This window comes from Protobothrops mucrosquamatus, unplaced genomic scaffold (genome assembly GCF_001527695.2).
Source record: "Protobothrops mucrosquamatus isolate PMUCROS unplaced genomic scaffold, P.Mucros_1.0 scaffold_310, whole genome shotgun sequence".
NCBI lineage: Eukaryota > Metazoa > Chordata > Lepidosauria > Squamata > Viperidae > Protobothrops > Protobothrops mucrosquamatus.
In genome coordinates, this window is record NW_015386386.1 from 753,590 (window position 1) to 775,569 (window position 21,980).

At 38.7% G+C, this 21,980-nt stretch overlaps 1 protein-coding gene across 1 annotated transcript in view; it reads left to right on the forward strand.

Annotated features, from left to right (window-relative positions):
• PLEKHA6 (pleckstrin homology domain containing A6) overlaps positions 1-21,980 on the forward strand; it is a 128,043-nt gene that overhangs the window by 102,822 nt on the left and 3,241 nt on the right. Inside the window, exons 12-21 of the mRNA XM_015832159.1 lie at positions 643-792; positions 1,761-1,856; positions 5,615-5,726; positions 9,184-9,323; positions 13,612-13,741; positions 15,017-15,114; positions 17,635-17,820; positions 18,601-18,765; positions 19,248-19,381; positions 19,924-20,066. Of these exons, the coding sequence (XP_015687645.1) occupies positions 643-792; positions 1,761-1,856; positions 5,615-5,726; positions 9,184-9,323; positions 13,612-13,741; positions 15,017-15,114; positions 17,635-17,820; positions 18,601-18,765; positions 19,248-19,381; positions 19,924-20,066 (1,354 nt within the window). The remainder of the gene's footprint in view (positions 1-642; positions 793-1,760; positions 1,857-5,614; positions 5,727-9,183; positions 9,324-13,611; positions 13,742-15,016; positions 15,115-17,634; positions 17,821-18,600; positions 18,766-19,247; positions 19,382-19,923; positions 20,067-21,980) is intronic.

Sequence of the window (21,980 nt, forward strand, 5' to 3'; positions counted from 1 at the left end):
AGTTCAATTAAATTTAATGATTTTCAAAATAATAGAAATAGGAATAAATCCATGGACATACATTTTAGAAACAATGAAAGGGAGACTCCAAAGCTTAGAAGCAGTACGAATATACATACAGGCAGTCCTTGACTTATGACCACAACTGAAGCAAAATTTCCATTGATAATCAAGACAATTATTAAGTGAGTATTGCCCCATTTTACAATCTTTCTTGCCATAGTTGTTAAATGAATCCCTGCTGTTAAGTTAGTAACACAGTTGCTAAGTGAATCTGGCTTCCCCATGGACTTTGCTCATCAGAAAATTGCAAAAGGTGATCATATGAGCCTGGGACATTGCCATCGTCATAAATACATGCCAGTTGCCAAGTATCCGAATTTTGATCATGTGACCATGGATACGCTGCAATGGTCGTAAGTGTGAAAAATGGTCATAAATCACTTTTTTTCAATGCTGTTGTAACTTCAAACAGTCACTAAACATGTAGCGGTAAGTTGAGGACTATCTGTACTCTAGTCCAGAAAGAGACTCTTAGCTAGAAAACACAACCAATTTCAAATCTTTAAGTCCTGAATTTGCTTCTGGATTACCTGCCCTTATTAACAAACATGTATTTTCTTATGCTCATTTCATCGCTAGGAGAGTCTAGAGAGTGCACTGATGGGGACACACCAGGAACTAGAGATGTTTGGGAGTCAGCCAGCCTACCCTGAAAAACTGCTGCACAAGAAGGAATCTCTTCAGAATCAATTGATCAATATCCGGGTGGAACTATCCCAAGCCAGCACGGTAATCTAAGAGGTTTCCTTAGTCACCAAGAAATCCTAAACACCTAGAAACCTTCAGGGACTTAGTACTATCTAAGGCAGCGTTTCGCAACCTTTACCATTTAAGATGTGTGGGCCTCAACTTCTGGAATTTCCCATCACACATATTAAAATGCCAAGGTTGAGAAACACTGATCTAAGGGAAAGGGTTGTGCGTCTGTTAATCATTAGCTTTGATTTATCCCATCATTCAATATCATTCACAGCTATACCAAATGGAAGTGCACAAATGGAATAGTTGAGCTTCTGGTCATATTTAGCTGGCATGGAGATTAGTAGAGGCTTTGGCTTCTCAGCGTTGCAGTCTCCACTGCTTCTCCAGCAGCATTAGCTGTTGTGAAAACCAGGTGCTTCCAGCTGAGCTTGAATGGGCAGTCTGTTCTCCTTGCTTTGCCAATGATGGTGTTGCCAGGAAATGCTAGAATCGAAAAGAATAATGTTTTGATAGTTTAGCATTGTGCAATACATCTCTTCAATCTTTTATTCTTTTATTGCCCTTTTCTTTTATATAAAAAGGGGAGAGGGAAGAAATGAGGACATAAAGCCCTCTTCAACACAAGAGTAAGTTGCAAAATCACATTTAGAGGTCAGAACATCCAAAGTGTATGTCATCAATTTGGTCTCTCCAAAACTATACTCAGAGAATAGGGCCTATGTTTTCAGTATGCCAAAAAAACAAAAACAAACCCAACCTAAAGAAACAAGCAAAATGCTAGCCTTGCTTCCCTACCCCTGAAGACTTATAATGAGTTTTTAAAAAAGCAAATGTTTTTCGGAATGGAAATCTTTGTCTCTTCTGTGAAGTTTTGAAGGCTGTGATCCAAACAGATGGTTGAACAGTTAGTGTTCTTATGCCAATTAGTTTTTCTGCACTACAGGGATCTAGCCAGACATTCGTATCTTGATGAGACTGTTTGCAAATCCCCACAGGCACTGGCCAACAGCACTATGGAATATGAGAATCTGGAAGCTGAGGTGTCAGCCTTGCATGATGATTTATGGGAACAGCTGAACTTGGACATCCAGGTGAGAGAATGAATCCATCTGCATCAGATGGATTGCAGGCAAATCCACAATCAAGGATACAATGCTCAGCATGCTGAGTTGCTAGAATATGTTGGAAATAAGTGCAAATCCTACCCAAATTTAAGGAAATCATTCACCCAGTTTCTCGGTCTACTAAGTTAGAGAAATTTTCAGAAGATTAACTGTGCCTAACAAAAGTTATAATATTATATACCTGGAGAGCCCAAGCTGAGAAAAGTTGTCTAAGTGGCTTGGAATTTGTACTTATGTACAAATAAACACAAACTTATGTTTATAAAAACATTGTGTCATGCCTGCCAGATAGATGTTTAATCCAAGCTTGCTTTCCTGGTATTTGACATTCTGATGACCTCAATGGAGAACAGGAGCTGTTCTGTCTCCTGGTGGAAAAAATTGCTTGTGGCCATAGAAAGGGCAGGCAACATTTTGAGTTCTAATTGGATGGATAGATCCCATCTCTGTGTTTAAATTATAATAAATCAACACTTGTTTATATTCTTGTGCATATTTCCAATGTAATTTCACTCACCTTGATATGTAGCTGTGTTTCCATGACTGATTTGAGCTACAATAACGAAATATTTATCACTCGTAGCTGGATGGGAAGGATATATTTCCCAACTGACCTCTCAGCTGAGTGACCAGATTAGCTCTTTCCTGCAGATATCCATATTAAAATTGAAATACAATACATAGCCTAGCTATATTTACTTGTTACAATTTAAATATTAGGTAAAGACCCCAAATTCTGCATTTGAAATGAATCACACAAATCAAAGGAAATGTTTGAATATTTTTGCAATGTTGCATGCTTGACTTTAAATGATGGTGATTATTATTTTAATTTGGGAAACTGGGACATAAATGGTCATATAGCAGGAGATGTGATAGGTGAAGGAGAAAATATACACATAAAAAGCTGTGACAAGAAGCAAGAGGCGATGGCCCCTGTTATCTCTGCACAACACAGATTTGCATTTTTAATACAGGTATCAATTAAGAGCATCCCTGCAGAAGGCCAAAATCTGTAAGAAGGTGTCTATAGTGCCATGATCAAAGCTCAGCCCATTTTAACATTTATTCAACAGGAGTGGGCCTCCTATGGCAACATTGCACTTGGCATTTTGCAGATTTACACATATATTCCTGCAGATACCACTAATGCCAACGCCATCTTTACCAATGAAGAAAATTAACACATTCTATCCTGGATGCATTTAATATCAGCAGCTACTTCTGCTTTCCTGTGGTAGAGCCTATGCTATGTAACAACATCCTCGAAGAGCAGAGGTGACCCCTTCCCTGTTACAATTTAGAATGGGGCTTACAATATTAATTTTTATCCAAACATTTTTTGTTTTTTATAGGTTTTTTTTTAAATTAAGCTAAGAGTTGGTTTTGCTTTTATTGTAAATAAATATTTGTAAATTGCCTAATGGGTATGGAATTTTTTTAATGAATAAATTTGCATATCATAGCACATTTTAGCCATATATGTTATTGCAGAGTCACAAGGGTAACATAATTCATACGCTAACCATGTTTATGGGACATTGTGACATAAAGGCAATTGAATAGTTTTCAGAAATCAAGCTTCTGATTTCTAAAGTACTATACGCTGATGAGGGGTATCGGCTGGGTTTTTTTTCTCCATCCCTGTGATTCTGGTTACAACATTGATTGAAGAACCCTAATAAGATATTAGGCAGTGAATCAGTATTATACAGACCCACATTGCCAGAATTGCAATAGCTTCAAAGAATGTAGCCACAGTTGTAAAAACCAGAATGCAGTGTATTGTCTGCATTATATTTACTGTACTCTACACATTTGTGCCAACAGGAAGCTAACTTTTGAAGCACTCTTCAATTTAGATTCAAGATTTATCTACATTCTGGAGGCTTGATAAAATCATGTTCACACACCCACAGTTTCCTGCATGAACAATTTCATGTGAGACACTATACCTTTCTTTACTTGGGGATTACAGAGACTTCAAAACCTAGAGGCTGAATTGCTAAGAGCTGATGAAGCCAAGTGTCCTCAGGAGAAAATGGGCTTAATCTACAAGAAAGATCACACAGAGATTGGGCAAGGATGCACAACTGAAATAATTTAAATGATTACTTTTATTTATTTTTAATTAGCAGACACAGATCACCCAGTTAATTGTGGAAAAGTATTTTTGTGGTAACGTTTGTAACATAATTGTTTCATCCTTTTATAAAGGAAGCAAACAACTTTTTCCCAGCCCTTTTTTCTTCTCTGTGCTCTTTTCTTTCACTGCAGGTCTATACCTCAGTCTCTCATCCATTCTTCTCAACCCGTAGCTGTCCTTCCTTTGATTTCTATTTTTCTTTCTTTCCATTCTGTCTCTTCCCTTTGCAATCACTCCTCCTCGTTATTTTATGAAGACTCACCTATCAAAGGCATGAATATAACAAATTCCCAGTATATTGTATTAAAAGGCATCTTTGAAGGGGACATTTTTTTTTGTAGAAAAGTTAAATAAAGAGATTGCTTACTCCTTTATTACCTATACCTTTTCCTGCTGAAATTCCCTTTCTTACCTTTTCTATTGCAGAATTCTAATAGCAGAGGCAGATAAGCCTAGGGGAAACAGAATTTTTAGACTTCCCTAACTGAAGATCCTCTGGATATGTGAACTTTAATTCTCAGAAATCCCCAGTTCTGAAACCTGGAAAAAAGAGAAACATAACCAAGAGCAGATACCATTGATGATGCAATTGCAATTCAACTGTAGGATCAAACACATCTATTCCACAGTGCAGAGAATTCTGAAATCACTGCAGATGATAGGGACATTGGTGCACAGACCCAGAGTCAGTCAATATAAGTAGTTGTTCCTTCCTTCCTTCCTTCCTTCCTTCCTTCCTTCCTTCCTTCCTTCCTTCCTTCCTTCCTTCCTTCCTTCCTTCCTTCCTTCCTTCCTTCCAACATTTTATTAAAAAAATGGCATAATAAAGTTGCATATATTTGTTTTTATGACTCCCCTTTTAAAATATATTGCTTTTTATTAGGTGTGATCCAAAAATTTTCACTTTAAAAGAGTTTTGTTCAAGTTCGAAAGGATCCTTCCATTATTATTGTAGTATTCCGACTATTCTGGATCTGCTTTGAACTTGAAGCAGCTCTCTTGAGTTTAAAGCAACTGAGTTTGAAATCAGCTTGAAATCAGGCTGATTGGAGCCAAGGACGTATCCAGAGTGATCAGAATAGCATCAGAATACTTCCAATAATGTCAGGATAGCTGTTTCAGATTCAAAATAGATCACTTCAACTCACAACATTTTGAATTTGAAACATTTTGCTACCACCATTTTCTTCATGGATTGTTGCTTATTCTTAAGTAAGTGTGTTCAATATCAAAAGAGCAGAACCGAAATCTTAGTATTCTATTATCATGATGAGGCTATGCTTTAAATAGATTTTAAAGGAAACGTTTCATAGAGGAAGTATTTTTCTTTTTTTAGTTATATTTCTGTTTTTGTTGTTGTTGTTTCTTGCTCTAATTTATCTACTTTCCATTATAGTAGTTAACAGGTATTAAGTGATAGCCTGGTGAGAGAGACAAGAAAACAAATATACATATCACAACTGATGGTTGCCTAAAAATTATCCTTCCCCCTGCCCACAATTAAGTATAGGAAATTAATTACTAACGTTAATATTTAGTTTAATTAAATGTGGATTTGTTTCTCTCCTCGGTCTTTCAGAATGAAATGCTCAACAGGCAAATCCAGAAAGAGATTTGGCGAATCCAGGATGTGATGGAGGGACTCAAAAAGAACAACCCCTCTCGGGGCACAGACACCGCAAAACACCGAGGTGAGGGCCACTTCTTCAATTGATTTTTACTTCTTAATGAGCCATAAGTAGCACCTTGGTTAGAATGCAGGATTGCAGGCTAATTCTGCCGACTGCCAGCAGTTCGATTCTGACTGGCTCAAGGTTGGCTCAGCCTTCCTTCTTTCTGAGGTTGGTAAAATGAGGACCCAGATTGTTGAGGGCAATAGCTGACTCTGCAAACTGCTTAGGGAAGGCTGTAAAACACTATGAAGTAGTATATAAGTCTAAGTGCTATTGCTATTGGTAACCTGATACAATGTTCAATTAATATCTGAGTGTTAAATATCTGAGTGTTAATTATCTGCCATTGCTATTGTGAAACGAACATCCATTTTCTGCTACCTGAAATGCTCACTAGAGTCAGTTGGTTGCTGTTCCAATCAGTGTAGAATTACCATTTGTTGCACTTTCCTGCTGCATCCTTGGACCATTGCTAAAAATGTCATAAAATCAGGTGGGTCATGTGATGACCTACTTAATACCCACAATGACACAAGTGTAATTTTAACAGAAAAACAGAATAACTGAGTTGGAAGGGTTGGTCTTCTGGTCCAACCTCCTGCTTAAGCAGGAGACCCTATACTATTCTGGACAAATGGTTGTCCAATCTCTTCTTTAAAACCTCCAGTGTTGGAACACCCACAGCTTCTGGAAGCAATCTGTTCCACTGATTAATTGTTATGTCAGAAAATTTCTTCTTTGAGCTCAATTACTATCCCAAGTCAAGGACTACCTTATATTTCATTTCAACAAGCATTCTTCAATCTTTAATATTGAAATATTTTGGACTCCAGTATTCAATTTCTATAATGCCCAGTCAGAACAGTCTATGGCTCATTTTAAAAATATAATAAAAAGTTCATTTTTGTAACTGAAAGTTACATGCATCCTATTTGCTACACAACTATTTGTGTTGGCGTAGCATTTATATATATAAAACTGCTCTGACACTCCTCTTGATGACATTGGTTTAATCCCTTTATTTTTGTGCTATTTCTGTTCAACTAGTTCACCTAAAACCACTTGATAGTCTTATCCTTCATAAATTGGTTTACAATTTTAAACCAGCTTCTTTGCATACAGCAACTATCATCTCATCTTGTGGCAATAAATTCCATCAATTAAAGATGTGTTGAGGGAAGGAATTATTTTTTATTGTCAGTCCTGAACTGGGTGCACTTCAAATAACGTTTGAAACTTATTTCTCACTATTTCCATGCTAGGCATCATTTTGTAAACTTTGTCCTCCCCTACCCCAAGCTGCCTCTTTTTAAAACTAAGAAACTCTGAACACATTAGTTATATTTTAAAGAGAAGGTCTCTAATCCATTTGAATATCCTTTTCTGTACTTTTTCCAATGTGTCTTATCTGCTTAAAAATGAAGTCAGCGTCAAAGCATTTTAGACTGAATTGTATACGCCCTTCTGCTTTATGATCAAGCTTTAGATCTCTCCTTCCCTGACCCCCATCCCTGCCCCTGTGACTTCCATCTCCCAGAAATAATGACAGCCTACTAAATGGTGATGTCGATATTATTCCAAACCTGAGTATTTGCTTTTACCTTAATAGTCAGCATGAAATGTTTTTTTCAGCTGTAGCTGAAAAGTTCCAGTTTCCAGCCCTGGTGCTGTTTAAGTGCAGGGAAGCAGTTCCCTATCTGTGGTGCTCAAAGTTTTCTGGAGTGGAGAAGCATAGAAGTCTCATAAATAAATGACAAATAAGTTAAGTAGCTAACCAATAAATGTGGCCTTTTCTTTGATCAACCAATTCATAACAAATAGAATAACTACAGTGGTGATAACAGGATTAAACTAATGGATACAAGTTAAGGGTCCTACAGCCCAAGAATCTATGTAGTCAAAGCTACATATGCTTTCAAAAATCTTGTTCTGACTTTCTTTATCTCTAGAGCTAGGGAGACCTAACAAGAAAGATATTATGTATGAGGGTGAGGAGTACTTAAAAGACACAAGTAGAGGTACTGGAGCTGAGAAACTATCCATTTTGCCCACAGTCCTCTCTACATCAAGTACTATTTTCTTATCCATGAGCCTGACACCAACATAGAGTTTATTACCCCCATTGCTAATCCACAGTGTCTCTGTTCTGACTTGTAGAAAGAGGACAGCTGTAATTGGCAATGGTTTTTACATATGACCAGACTATAGGGCCTAACCTTCTATGAAAACTGGTCCTCTTTTTACTGGGCATTTTGTCACATGTAGGGTCACTTGCCCAGGTGGTAAGAGACAGCAGGCGAAGGGGTCTGAATAACCTGAATAGCTGAGAGATTGGAGGTTGTTTGACCTTTCTTTCTCTCTGCTGCTGCTGCTTCATGGTACAATCCATTATTCCTGTCAGACTGTCCTTGAACACCAGATTAACACTCATCCATTAAAAAGCCCATCTGTGTCCAAAAGCAGTACAAACATTAGCTGATAGGCTTCTAGGGGGATTGTATGAGCTATTCTTTCTCTGCCACTTCACCCTATCTGTCAGTTGTTCAAGCTGCTTTTGAGTTTGGATTTACTACTCTCCCAGTAGAGTGCTAAACCCAGAGGGGAATTGTTCCATGAAGCAGTCATCTCACACTGCAGCCCCCTTCATCCATCCTCATCAGCTGTTATTCAGGTTGATTTATTGGCTGAGAGACCTGGCATGTACAAGGAAGAGCCTTGTTTGAAATAATTGGAAGAACTGGACTCTCTCATTGTTCAGACAGAATGGCCCTGGAGGACAATGCCCAGGACCAGGATAGAGAGGTATAGCTGTACCAGTCTAAGGTTGTCAATATGTGCCAGCCTAATTCTGTCCCCCATTGCTTATGCCATCTGATGGTATCATTGATAACAGAATAACAGAGTTGGGGGTCTTCTAGTCATATGGATTGGTGAAGTGCTTCAGAATGTGTCTTTGGTAAAACTGATGCAGTTTGTTGACTGCCTAATAAGGAAAACTACCTTTAACACTGAAACATCCCATCAGGATGACTTAAAACCTTTTGGAATATGGGTCAAGGTTGGGATGAAGACAATGCAAGGGGACAATAAAAGAAAACACTGGTTATTAGGGCATATTTTAACCAGGTTTAGGTACTTTAGACCAGTGTTTCCCAGTCGCAATTATTTTATGATGTGTGGACATCAGCTACCAAAACTCCCCAGTCAGAATTCTGGGAGTTGAAGTTCACGCATCTTAAAGTAGTTGAGCTTAAGAAACACGCTTTAGGCAGTAGAAAATAATGTTATATGCTTTCTTATTTTCTATATGTACAGTATATTGAGATTCATCCCTTTTTGTAAAATCCCTCTTTCTCCTTTTAGTAGAAAAGATTCTCTGTTCTGTTTGATACACTCCAGTTATCTCCAACTCATCGTCATATGTCCCTTTCCTGCAGTTCATTAATGCTTTACTATCTGTTCCCTTTTCTTGCAGTGGCCCTTGGCCCATCAGGAACTTACAGCTCCAACAGTCCAGCCAGTCCTCTGAGCTCAGCTAGCCTCACAAGCCCCTTGAGCCCTTTCTCTCTTGTGTCTGGATCCCAGAGCTCCCCTACCAAGCAAGGCAGCAATGAGGTGAGCAAATCTCTCATCAATTAGAATGGCTAAAGGCAAGGGTCTCCAACCGCTGGTCTGTGGACCAATACCGGGCCGTAGCATGCCAGCAACTGGTCCGCACAAACAAGTAAAGCCCCATCTGTGGGATACAGGCAGTGCACAAAACTATGCACACTCCGGTCCGTGGAAAAAACTTTCTCCACAGAACCGGTCCCTGGTGCCCAAAAGGTTGGGGACCTCTGGCTAAAGATGCTGGAAAATTGAAGCAGCCAGAAGATGGTCCCTGATGTTTTTGTTTTAAAGGTTATCATTCCACCAGTAGGTGGAGATGTACACCTTCTTCTGACATGGAATGGATGGACAAATTCCTCCAATGACCATAGTATAAATCTAAGCATTACATTATTGGCTTACAATGCTTGAATAATTTCAGAGAACCAGCCAGTTAAAGGTTGGGAAATTGACCCCAAATCCTTGAAAATCTGTAGTTTGTTACTGGAAATCTAAAGAACAAATTCCTGGTAGCTGGCACTTGGTGCACCAGTTTACCTATAAAAGTTCTGTATGTAATTGAGTTTAATTGTTATTTATTCATTTGCTTTAAATTTGGTTTTTTACATTTTCCAGCAACTGAAAGTAAATAGACCAGAGATTGATCATTATAGAAAATAGTCTGTCTCTTTGTTCTATTCAATTTTATTTTATAAAAAGTAGCCTTTTAGCAATTAAAATAATGAGCAGATGTTTTCCCATAAAGCAAGGCTCCCCATCTCTTATTTCTTTATGCTTGTGCAGTTGGCAAAAAAAACTAATGATGCATCTGAGTAACACCTGGGATAAAAAAAAAATCTGAATTGCACCTCTGTTCAGAGCACAGTCTACAGACTCATCCTTACACCTGCTGGATGAAGCACATTGGTGCTTTCCCAACCATTTTTGAGAGCCACGTCTTCATGACCTTGCCTCCATCTCACCATCAGTCTTGAGCTGTTTTTAACTGTTTGGAAGTAATGTTTTTTTCCTTTTTCCCCTGAAAATCTTGAGTACCCCAAGGATAAGCCATGATACAATCAGGGACAGCAGTCTTTGCAGCTCCAATTGGCTGGGTGAATCTGCTGTGGAAACAGCCTTTACCTCTCTAATTGTAGCCATGGCACCTGTTGACCCATTTTGTCTTTGGCTATGACAGAGAACAGGACCCAGCTTTGACTGGCTTTTTTTTTTCATTACAAAATTAACTATTTGGTGTGTATGTGTTTGTGTGCAGGGGAAATAATAAATTAGGCAGACCGTGTGAGATACACAAATACACATATATGGGCATACACTCTGTGAAAGGGGATAGGAAGAGAGAAGAGACACTTTCTTGGGCCAAACATAATTCAGGATGTTATTGGCTTCAGGAAGGGGAAAGCAGAGAAAGACTCAAGAGACATAATAGAACCAAGAACTGTTTGGGCTGCTTCTATTTTGCATTTTAAATGAGCTATTCTGACATTCAGGCAAACTTTTGTGGAGGTGTGTTATTTGACATAGTTATATCCATCTTCTGTTTCTCTGATAGGATTGTCAATCTCTCAGGAGAATGATATTTCTATGGAACAAGCTCATAGAAGGTATCATCTAGAGGTTCTTTGGGAAACTGATAGTCCTATCAGAAGAAGCACCCAATAAATGCTAAGAATTCAAGCCAAATAAATTCCACTGTTCTGTTTTAGGAAGACCACCTAAATATCTTGGCCATGAATGCTTCAGAACTCTAAAAGTCTGGAATGATTTAGTTGCATGATATTAGCAGCACAGTAATGTATGATACTAACTTTGTATACTCCTTAGACAGTAACAAGTTCATGCTTGCCCATTATAAACAAACACTTAAGTCATTGGATTGAGCCAAAAGATGAGGAGAGTCAGATAGCCTACTTCTTCATCAATAAAAAATTATGCAGAAATTGATAGATCAATGTACTCAACCTCAAAAGCTTTTAAAATGTGTGGATTTTAACTCCCAGAATTTTCCCAGATAGCATGCTAGCTGGAGAAATTCTAGGAATTGAAGCCCACACATCTTAAAGCTGCTGAGGATGAGTACCACTGTGATAGGACCCTGTTTTTCCCTTTGTATTAGACTGATAATACATCAGAACAAGCCAAACGTTTTTAGTTAAATTTCTAGGTTCAGTGGAAACAACTCATTAAGCTATTCCTCTCATCAAAATCAAAACCCTGTCCTGAAACAATCATCAACCCTAGTTCCACTCATGTGCTACCCCTTATATTTGTGTGGAGCATCACTTTCTATGTTGCCATGACCTCGGTGTTTATGAATCAACAGGAGGTCTTTTAAGTCTTCATCAACCATGTCTTGAGACACTAGCTTGCATTCTCTGATGAAGCAGCAGATTGTGCTGACATTCTAAAATATTTGTATTTTGAAAAATGTGTCTTAGACGGGATGCATATTTTGAAATGGCAGATATTTTTTGAAGCAAGTGAAAGTCAAGTCATCGTATCATGTACATTATTTATCAAGTGATGCCTGACTAGCAGTAGTATTCTCTGGATTGGTACTGGGTTGGTCACCAAGGAAAAAGGCTGTTCATTTTGACTCCTGGGTTTTTGGTGCTCAGATGCAGGTGCCTATCCTGGTTTAACATCTGTCCTTATATGTATCTGTGTCTCACTAATTCTCTTTTCCTTCACATTCTCACAGTTTCTTTGCTCTTACTCCTAATGCTTCTTGATTTCCTCTCCACTCCAGGAGCCTGGTCCACCTCGACCTCCCCTCCCCAAATCATATGTGCCCTTGGAGTCTCCTCCGACTATCCCTCCACTTCCTTCTGAAAGCCGTCTCTGGCCATATCCTAACTCCCCTTCCTGGCAGGAAAGCAGCGAGGCGAAGAGGGGACAGGTATCAAAATGGAGTCTGAGATCTAGCGGCAGAGTCTATCCTTTACTACTTTCACCAGGCAATGCGGCCAGAGAGAGGGTGGGCGAGGGAACCCTATGTCTAACAGTAATCTTTCTTGCTCATGTCTATTGTGTCTTTAAGCTTATAATGGATAACGGTAGTTCCACATGAAGCACTTTTTCTATAAGTAGATTAAGTCCGGGTATGAAAATTATTTAACAAAGAATTGGCCTTTTTGAGAATGCAAACCATTGTTTGATTATGTAATCATGGATTACATAATCATAGGTAGGTTTTCAAAACAGACATGTAAGCTAGAAACACAAAGTGGGGAGGAGGGAGAAATTAAATCACAGGAGGTTGCATGTTTTTGAAAAAATTCAAAGATCTGGAAAACTTACTTAAGCAGAAGCAGCAAGCACTATAAAAGCAGTTTGGTCTAGTGGTTAAGGTCTTTCCTAGCCATGAAAGCCAGCTGGATGATCTTAGGCCAGTCACTCTCTTTCAGCCCAGCTCATCTCACAGGGTTTTTGTGGTGGGAAAAATAGGAAAAAGCTGTGTGTGATATGTCTGCCACCTTGAGTTATTTCTAAAAATAATAATGGCAGGAGGTATATAGATGGATAAGATAGACATACAGATAATATTCCTCCACCCCACCAATATCACACAAAAATCTAAGTTATTGCAGCAAAAAATGAGCTGAGGCTATAAGAAGTCTAAAACCCTTTGTTTCTTCAATTAAGCCCCTGTGAAAGTTATAGAAATGGTACTGAAATGAAGCAGAAGAAAATGAAGTATCCAAGACAGTGAATCTTTTCCTCACAGTATTCCTCTTCTCCAAGTAGTTGCTATTTTTGTTTTCTAATTAAGGGCAATATAATTTCATCAAATATCCTCTTCTGGTGTGCTTTCTAGTTTCCATTTATAGAAGTAGAGAACAGGTGGCAGTTTATCTCATGAGCTTTATTCTCCAATGTATATCCAGCTGGATATTTCTAATTCCTAGGGGAATCTACTAGGAATAGAAATCCTTGCCTTTCCTGGATATTTTACCTTGAACAAAAAACATGCTAATGAAGTAAACATTTGCCCCATCTTTTCTTCACCTGACTGGTTTTTCATCATTTGAACTGTTTTGGAACAGAGAAGAAAAAAAATCTACAGAGATGCTTCTGATTCTTTTTTCAATATACTCAATATATTCTTGTTGCCTATTTTTTTCTTCTCTGTTCTAACTCTATGTTAACCATCTATAATCAGAACTATGAGCTGGGTGGCCATTTAAATTCCTTAAACAAAAACAACCAAACCTTCAGGACAGTAACAGCTGTCTATAGCAGTTGTCTTCAGCAAGACCAGACACTTTTCAAAGGAAATATGTTTTCCCCACAGTCAAAGTCCAGCTTTGAGCAGAGCAAGAAGGACCATCACCGGGCATCAGCCTCACACTCAACAATGGAGGCTGGTCTCTTGCAGCCAAGACAGGACCAAGATGCTGATAAGCAGGTGGCACTCAACAAAGGTACCTATACATTGCATTTTATTAAGAGAATCCATTTGTTTGCTGATATTATCTTCTTTGCCAGCTCCAAAAGTCATGCTGGCTTGGAATGGTGGGAACTGTAGTCTGGTGTTTAAAAAAAAGAGTATAGATTGGGGATAACTGGTATAAAGTTTGTATCTCTCAAATTCAGGAAAGATAGATTTTAAGAAACATAATATATAGGAATACATTACAATAAGCAAAGCCTTTTATCCCCAAATTCCTTTGTTCAGAGCAATATAATATGTCACTATACAAAGTCAGTATACAGTATCACATAGAGACAGATTGAGTTCATACAAATGTCAACCCTAGCATGCTGTATGAGCCTAGTCATTCCTAAGCCATGAGTTATAGCTTAACTATCAATCCATCCATTTTGGCTTGTTAAGCAATCGATGCTAAAACAAATCCAGATTCCAACCCATCCATAGACATTCACAATGGGAAAAAAACTGCTGCTCAATGGTTATTGTCTTAACAAGCTTGTAGGCTGGCCCAGTGAGTTTGGTCTCATTCAGCAAGGTTCTTCTGAAATGATTTTAGCAAGAAAGTAGTTCTTGCTCCTTTCTTGTCCTAAATAACTGTTTCCATTACCTGTCCTAAGTAAGTATTTGGATTACCTGTCACAGGGATAGATGGGTGGGTGTGCGGGTGAGTGGATGGATGGGTGGACAGGTGGGTGGATGGATGGACAGACAGATGGACAGACGGATGGATCCATCTATCCATCTCTATCATCTGTCCCATTTATTTGGTGGTGGCCACCCATCTATTATAAGTTTGTGTGGCTAATAATGAATTAAGACCAACACACACACACACACACACACACACACACACACACATATACACACACAAACAAATAAAACAATTAATGGAGCAGAAATTATAATAACATTCAGTAATATTCCAGAGTCCAAATTAATTTTCCCATTTTACAATAGATAATGAGCAAATGTTAACAGGAAAACCAACCAACAGAGCTTTGCTAACACAAGAGTTGGGGCAGAATGAGGCTGGAGCCCAGGCAATGTGGGACAGTGCTGCCCTGGAGCATCCTAAGTTTTTATTCTAATTGTTGGGAAGGTATCTGTTTTTACTGTTTGTGAGCCACCCATAGTTGTGGTTACAATATGAGTGGGTGTAAAAGTCATTTAAAATAAATGCTTTCTATTTATATATTGCCATTGCCAGAATCTTCCCGCTTCTTGTTAATATCTTTGTTTTTCTTTACCTCCTGGATTTCCACAGTTGGTATTGTTCCTCCAAGAACTAAGTCACCTATGGATGATGAGAACACACCAACATCAGGTGTGGTGAGGAGGAGTGCCAATGGGCGGGATTCTCAGGTGAGGATGAATTCTGCCATCATTTTAATATTCTGTTAATTCATTTTTAATAATATTAATTACTCTGCAGGAAATAGTGCTGAACAATACAATATATAAAAGCCAACAATGCAATTATACAACAAATCATAAAACAATGCGATCAAGTGATCAATGAAAAGAAATATCAAATGAAATTTTTAAAAAATCAGTCCAAAAATTAAACAGCCCTCTAACTAAAAGTTATAATTATATTTTTTAAAAAAACCTCTTAAATAATGTAGCAGCAAAATTCTACTGTAAATTAAAAAGTCTATTTCCTATGGGAATGAAAAGGTCTTTCTTGGTACCAAAAGGGGAACAATGTTTATACAAAGGTATTACATAAGGCAGAGTTTCCCAGCCTTGGCAACTTTAAAACATGTGGACTTCAGCTCCCAGAATTCTGGGATATAAAGTCTACATATCTTAAAGCTGCCAAGGTTGGGAAACCCTGACATAAGGAAAAGTTAACCATTGAGAAGCAAGCTAGGGAGATCAGCAGAAGTATCAGCATCCTAACTGATGTCAGTGTCCTCATCACTTATAGATGATAATGTCTGTATGATAAGGTTCAAATTTCTCCACTTTGACGGAGAAAGATTTTATTCTTCCTACTTTATTGACAGTTCAGTGAATTGGGAGAAATGTGATGATAACAGTTAATCCAGGATTGCCAGAAAGAATGAGTTAAATGTGTGACCAGAAAGCCTCTAGTTCAGTGGTTCTCAACCTTTTTAATGCTGCGACCCCAACCGGTCGTAAGTCGAGGACTAAACGTCGTAAGTCGAGGACTAAACCGGTCGTAAGTCGAGGACTACCCAACCGGTCGTAAGTCGAGGACTTTCCCTGCCCGGGAGCGCCGCACATGCGTGGTTCCGCCCCCTGCGCCGGCCGAGGCGTAGCTGGCAAGCGACAGAGATGGAGCAGGCCAACCACCAGCTGGCCCAGCCCAAGGGAGGTAAGGCACCCGCCGGAAAAGGGAAAAAAATGGCGGACAAAAAAAATGGCGGACAGCCTTGCTTGGCGACCCCCATGAAATGGTCGATCGACCCCAAATGGGGTCCCGACCCCATTTGAGAACTACTGCTCTAGTTTCATCCTTAGCCACTAGTCAAAATCAACTAAATCAACAAAGAAGAGGGAGTCAAGCTATTCTCCAAAGCACCTGAAGGCAGGACAAGAAGCAATAGATGGAAACTAATCAAGGAGAGAAGCAACCTAGAACTAAGAAGAAATTTCCTGACAGTTAGAACAATTAATCAGTGGAACAACCTGCCTCCAGAAGTTGTGAATGTTCCAACACTGGAAGTTTTTAAGAAGAGACTGGACAACCATTTATCTGAAATGGTATAGGGTTTCCTGCCTGAGCAGGGGTTGGACTAGAAGACCTCCAAGGTCCCTTCCAAATATTATTATTATTATTATTGTTGTTGTTGTTGTTGTTGTTGTTGTTATTATTATTATTATTATTATTATTATTATTATTATCTTACTGGAACACAATTGTATTGAGATCTCAGGAAGGTTTCCTATACCAACAGTTTTACCCGAACACTCAGAAGTATTTTTGCTCTGTCCTACAAGGGTCTTCATCATTAACATCCCCACAATAATCACCGCAACCTATGAAGCAAATAGCACTCCCTCCAGGTGATCAACAGGAGATGCAAAACCCAGCCTCCAGCCAGCACCTGCCCTGTGTTCTTATAATTGTATCACTGCATTTATTTTCATAGAAAAACAATGTCTCCATTTGAAAATCAGAATGAAATGATTGACACCATGACTTCAACTCAGTGGAGAAAACAGCCAGCTTCAAAATGCCCAGTGAAAGAGCATCAAGGCACTTCTGGGAGGTGGGAGAACTGAGGACCCAGGGTGGGATGAGGTGGGGGTTCCAGCCAATGAGAAATTGCCATCCTGATACTGAGAAGTTAGCAACAAATCTACTTTGTGGAATTTCCTCCTGGATTGACAAAAATGGGAAGCTTTTGGACACAGCATTTATCTTTTCTTCTTCTTACAATGTTTGCATTGTAAGCTAAATTAGTACTTTATTTTTTCTCCCCAAAAACACAGTTGTCATAAACTCATAAATATTGTATTGTATTATTAGATTTATATCACATATCATATCTTATATTAAATGATTTGATATAATCATGTCATGCAGAAAAAAAAATCCTGTATTATTCTAGTTTCAAAATTTTGCAAACTTCTTACTGCATTTGCTGTCATGCTCAAACACACTTTGCCAAACTCCTCTTTTCATAAACTGTTTTATTAACAACTAGTCATCTTTTGGTTGAGAACCTGGGCTGCTATCTACTGGAAGATTTCCCATCTTCTAACAAAAATGTTAACAACATAAGGATCCTGTTGTTGTCAGAATATTTTCTATCCTGAATCTGCCCTCAGAAAAAAATAAACCAAGATTTTGATGAAACAAAAAGCCTCTGGGGCCATTAGTAACCACCAGGGTCCTGTTTTCTCCCTTAGGACAGGCCAAAGAGTGCTGTGTTTTCCAATGAGATGAAAGCAAAGATGAGTGTTGAGGAACAAATTGATCGCATGAAACGCCATCAAAGCAGTTCTATGAAGGAAAAGAGACGGAGCTTGCAACTTCCAGCCAATCAGCAACAGACAGATAGCCTTCTCTCAAAAGCACCTGCCTCTTATAAAGTGGTAATACATTTGCTTTATTAGTGAAAACTAATCTCCATCTCATAAACCATTCAGATCTACTTCAGTATTAGAATTTTCCTGAGAAAAAATTGGTCAAATGCTGTTTCATATGGATGTTTTGCAGGTATTGAAGTTAAGAACTGGGCTGAATGATAGACAATCAAATATTCTTAAACTTTGTAACAATTACTAGGAGGCAGTAATTTAGCTTTATTCCTACAAGCTGAGTCTGTGGTGGTAAACCTATATATTAATTGTGCAGGTCCAAACCAGAGTTGGAAACTCACATGACTGAATTTCTGTTACATTCCACCCCTATCCCCATGAAAAAAATGTCTGCACAGTAAATCATGCTAGTCTAAAATTTTATTTCTGACTTTTTTTGTTCTTTCTGTAACTAAATTTCTTAATGATCTAGTATAGAAGAATAGTTATGGGAGATTCAGCCAGTGCAACTCTAAGTTGATCAAGTGATCTGTCAAGCTAGAAATAATACTGACGATGAATGAAGGGAACTATACATGTTCCAGGATAATGTCCCAGGATTCAATCTGGGTCGGTCACTGGGACCAGAGTTTTAATCTTCCGAGCTTTCAGACTTGTGCTGGAATCCATCCTCAATGAACTTCTCTCTCATACATTCTGGTGAGAGAGAAGTTCCCTAAGGATGGACTCCAGCACGAGTCCAGAAGCTCGGAAGACTAACCTCTGGTCTCAGTGGTCGACCCAGATTGGATCCTGCAATACTGACAATATCTTAAGTGGTCTATTTTGCTCTAGGTTCGCAGGCATCGCAGTATCCATGAAGTGGATATATCTGACCTGGAGGCAGCATTACGCTATGAAGATTCTGGCAGGATGTATGAAAGCCCCCGAGATGAGATTGCTCGCCTGCGCAAAATGGAGTTGGAGCCAGAACATTATGATGTGGACATTAGCAAAGAGGTGAAATACATGATCAATCTGAATCTCAGCAAACTGCCTCTTTCCCAATAATGTACACTGAGATCTAGTAGCCTTCTCTGAAACTCAAAGGGTCTGTGTGGTTGGAGCAATATGAGCTGAGAGTTTCAATAGTCTGTTAAGGATACAGGATAGGCCCAATGAAAAGTCATGCAGGTGCGGGAGAGGAACTAAGAATTCTGAACTTTGTATTTATGAAATGCCTGGAATGTTTGATTTTAAGACAGCCTGGAGAGTTTCAGAGCACACATGTTTTAAGCATGATCTAAAGTGTATATTCTGGAATGTATAATATAGTGATTAAGGTTGGATACTAGAAGTAGGGTAAGGTAGGGTAAACTAGACTAGACTAGACTAGACTAGAAGTAGTGTAGGGTATGGTAGGGTAGGGTAGGGTAAAATATACTACCAAGTGAAACATTTAACAAGACCATTGCCACTTATTGGCTGTTTTTGTTACTCAGCTTTCCACTCCAGATAAAGTCCTCATCCCAGAAAGGTATATTGAGCTGGAACCTGATACTCCACTGAGCCCTGAGGAGATGAAGGAGAAACAAAAGAAAGTGGAAAGGATAAAGACACTTATTGCTAAATCCAGGTGCAGTGCTACTTCACACATTTTGACTTTCCCATGTGCCATTTGGTCACTGAGCTTGAATTTTTATTTCATTTTGGAATAACATTTCATTTTGGAGGCTATATATTTGCCCTTACTGTTTATTAACAGCACTGTCCAGTAGTCTCTTAATATTCAGAAGCTACTAATGTTGTATAAGTTTCATTCTGTTTTCTTCTTTCTCTTTGGTGCCTTGTCTGTACATCTGGTCTTGCTGGATATACCTATTAGCAATTCCAATCTATAGTAGATAGAAAAAATAACTTATCTAAATATTTATGGCCTCAAAATTCCCTCACTAGAAAATGAACAAGAATATTAATTTTGCAAAGGAAGAGTGATTGTGTTTACAGTCTTAAAGATAACTTTAAGAATGGCCGTTTGTGTTTTATAGAGAAATGTTAAAAATTATATTAAACAAATAGGATGTTTCACATCTGTTTCCATCTTCTTTTATTAACCTTGTAGCTTTGAGTGTTGGGCGTGCCTTCTGGCTGAAATAACTTGAGTGTTCTCTCTTGCAGCATGCAAAACGTCGTCCCCCTCAGTGAGGGAGAAATGGACGTGGCCCAGGACTCAGAGGCTCAGTTACAGGAGCAGGAAAAACGAATTGAGATCTCCTGCGCTTTAGCTACAGAAGCCTCCCGACGAGGCCGCATGCTGTCTGGTAAGATGGAATGCTCTGCAGCATTATCAAAAGATTAGGCAACGGAGCATTACAGTCCCAATAAGAGCAAAGCTTTTCCTTCCATTGATGAACTTGGCCAGATATTGTTGCTTAAGCACTTAAGTGTTGTGGTATTGGACATTATGTCTATGGAGACATAGGTCATAGTTATCCCAAAGATGTATCTTTGGGATATTGGACATTATAGCAAAACAAATGAACTAGAGATCTAGCCTCCAAAATAAGTTAAATTTGACAGTCTATGATGAAAATTAATCAAACAGTTTAAATGGTTTGTTTAAATTCATTAAAATTATTTATAAAAGTTAGAAAATTGTCATAAGAAGCCAACTGTGCTGTTGTACTGTTTTAATATTTTTTTTTAGCTCAATGAGTCAAGAGGCATTTTTCCATCACTGATACCAATTTCCAGAAAATGTAAACAAATGAATTAGTCTGATTTGTTAAATGGCATATATGGTAGTAAGCCTTTGACTGAATGGCAATGTCTTCTCCTCTAATTTGTAACTCCAAACAAAAGCAGCTCCAACTACTTATACCTTCTTACAATAGGTCAGCAGCAGGCAACTTTTCTATAGAGATCTGAACATTTTAAAGACATTTTTAAAGGTTAAAGGAAACACTGAAGGCACTGAATATGGAATATTGTGTTATTTTATGTTATTTGCAGTGGGAATAAGGTTTTTTTTTTTTTAAAAAAAAGAATCTCTGTGTTAAGCCACCCACAGGTAAATTAAAAAATTGCCACCAGATATTGTCAATATGAGGCATAGTGAGTTGTACACATGAGAATTACATGTAGCCCATTAACCACACACTCGTCTGTCTTAAGGTGAATTGAATACACTACATTGCTACCAATTTTGCAGCCTGTCAGTATCTAGACTGCAGAAATGAGGGTGCTGGATGAGTTTGCTCATTCCTCCTCCCTCATTGAGCCCAGCAAGTTCTTCAGTTTACTGAGGAGCTGCAGGCAATGAAGATGGTAAATGGGATGCCAAGAGCAATGGGGTGAGGGTGGGGAGGATAAATGAAACCAGTCATTGTGCCCAGTTTGGGAGTACATCATCGTAATAAGAGTGGAGAAACATGATCCCATCTTGTCTTACCTTTATTGCATCTGCACATTAACATCTGGCAGCTCTGTTCACCGTTACTTTTAGGGGAAGAGAAGGTAAAGATCTTACTAAAGATCTTATTGCTATGATATATTTGCAATTTCCTTTGCTAAATAAAAATCGCTTACATTTAATGTGAGCTGGATTGTGCATACCAAGATGACTTGGGTGAAATCTTTGTGAAATTATCTGGGATCTTTTGAATTCGCAGAAACTAAGGATATGAATAGGGCTCTCTATGGAATGAGGTCCATCACCTGTAAGCTTGATCTATGCACCACATAGCTTATATGTGCATCTGGTTGGGGCATGGAGTAGCTAGATTTAAGAGGTATTAAAGCATCTTTATGTTATATTGTACCACTGCCTTCAAGGAAGCAATAGTGCATCCCCGCCTGAAGAGGCCATTTCTCAATTTTAAACAATTGGCCAATCTCTAACTATCCCTAACATGGATAGCATTTCTGCAAGTCAGGTCAGTTAATTGTTCCAACATTTGTCCCTCTCTAAAGTGGTAGGTCTGAAATCGAAGAGGGTTCCTAGACTCTCTGCTCCTTTTTAAAGGAGCAGTGAAGCTGTTAGATCGCACAGGCAGTAAGACACGAGTCGAGTGACAGTCAGCTCTCGGTTTATTGGCAAGGCATAAAGTAAATCCGGACTGGCATCTGGGCCAGGGGAGCCCTCTTTTATGGGATTCCCCTGGCTTGTAATCACACAATTCCATTGGCTGGTAAGACCCCGTTGCTAGTTAGCCAACCAGCAACGGGCATGAAAC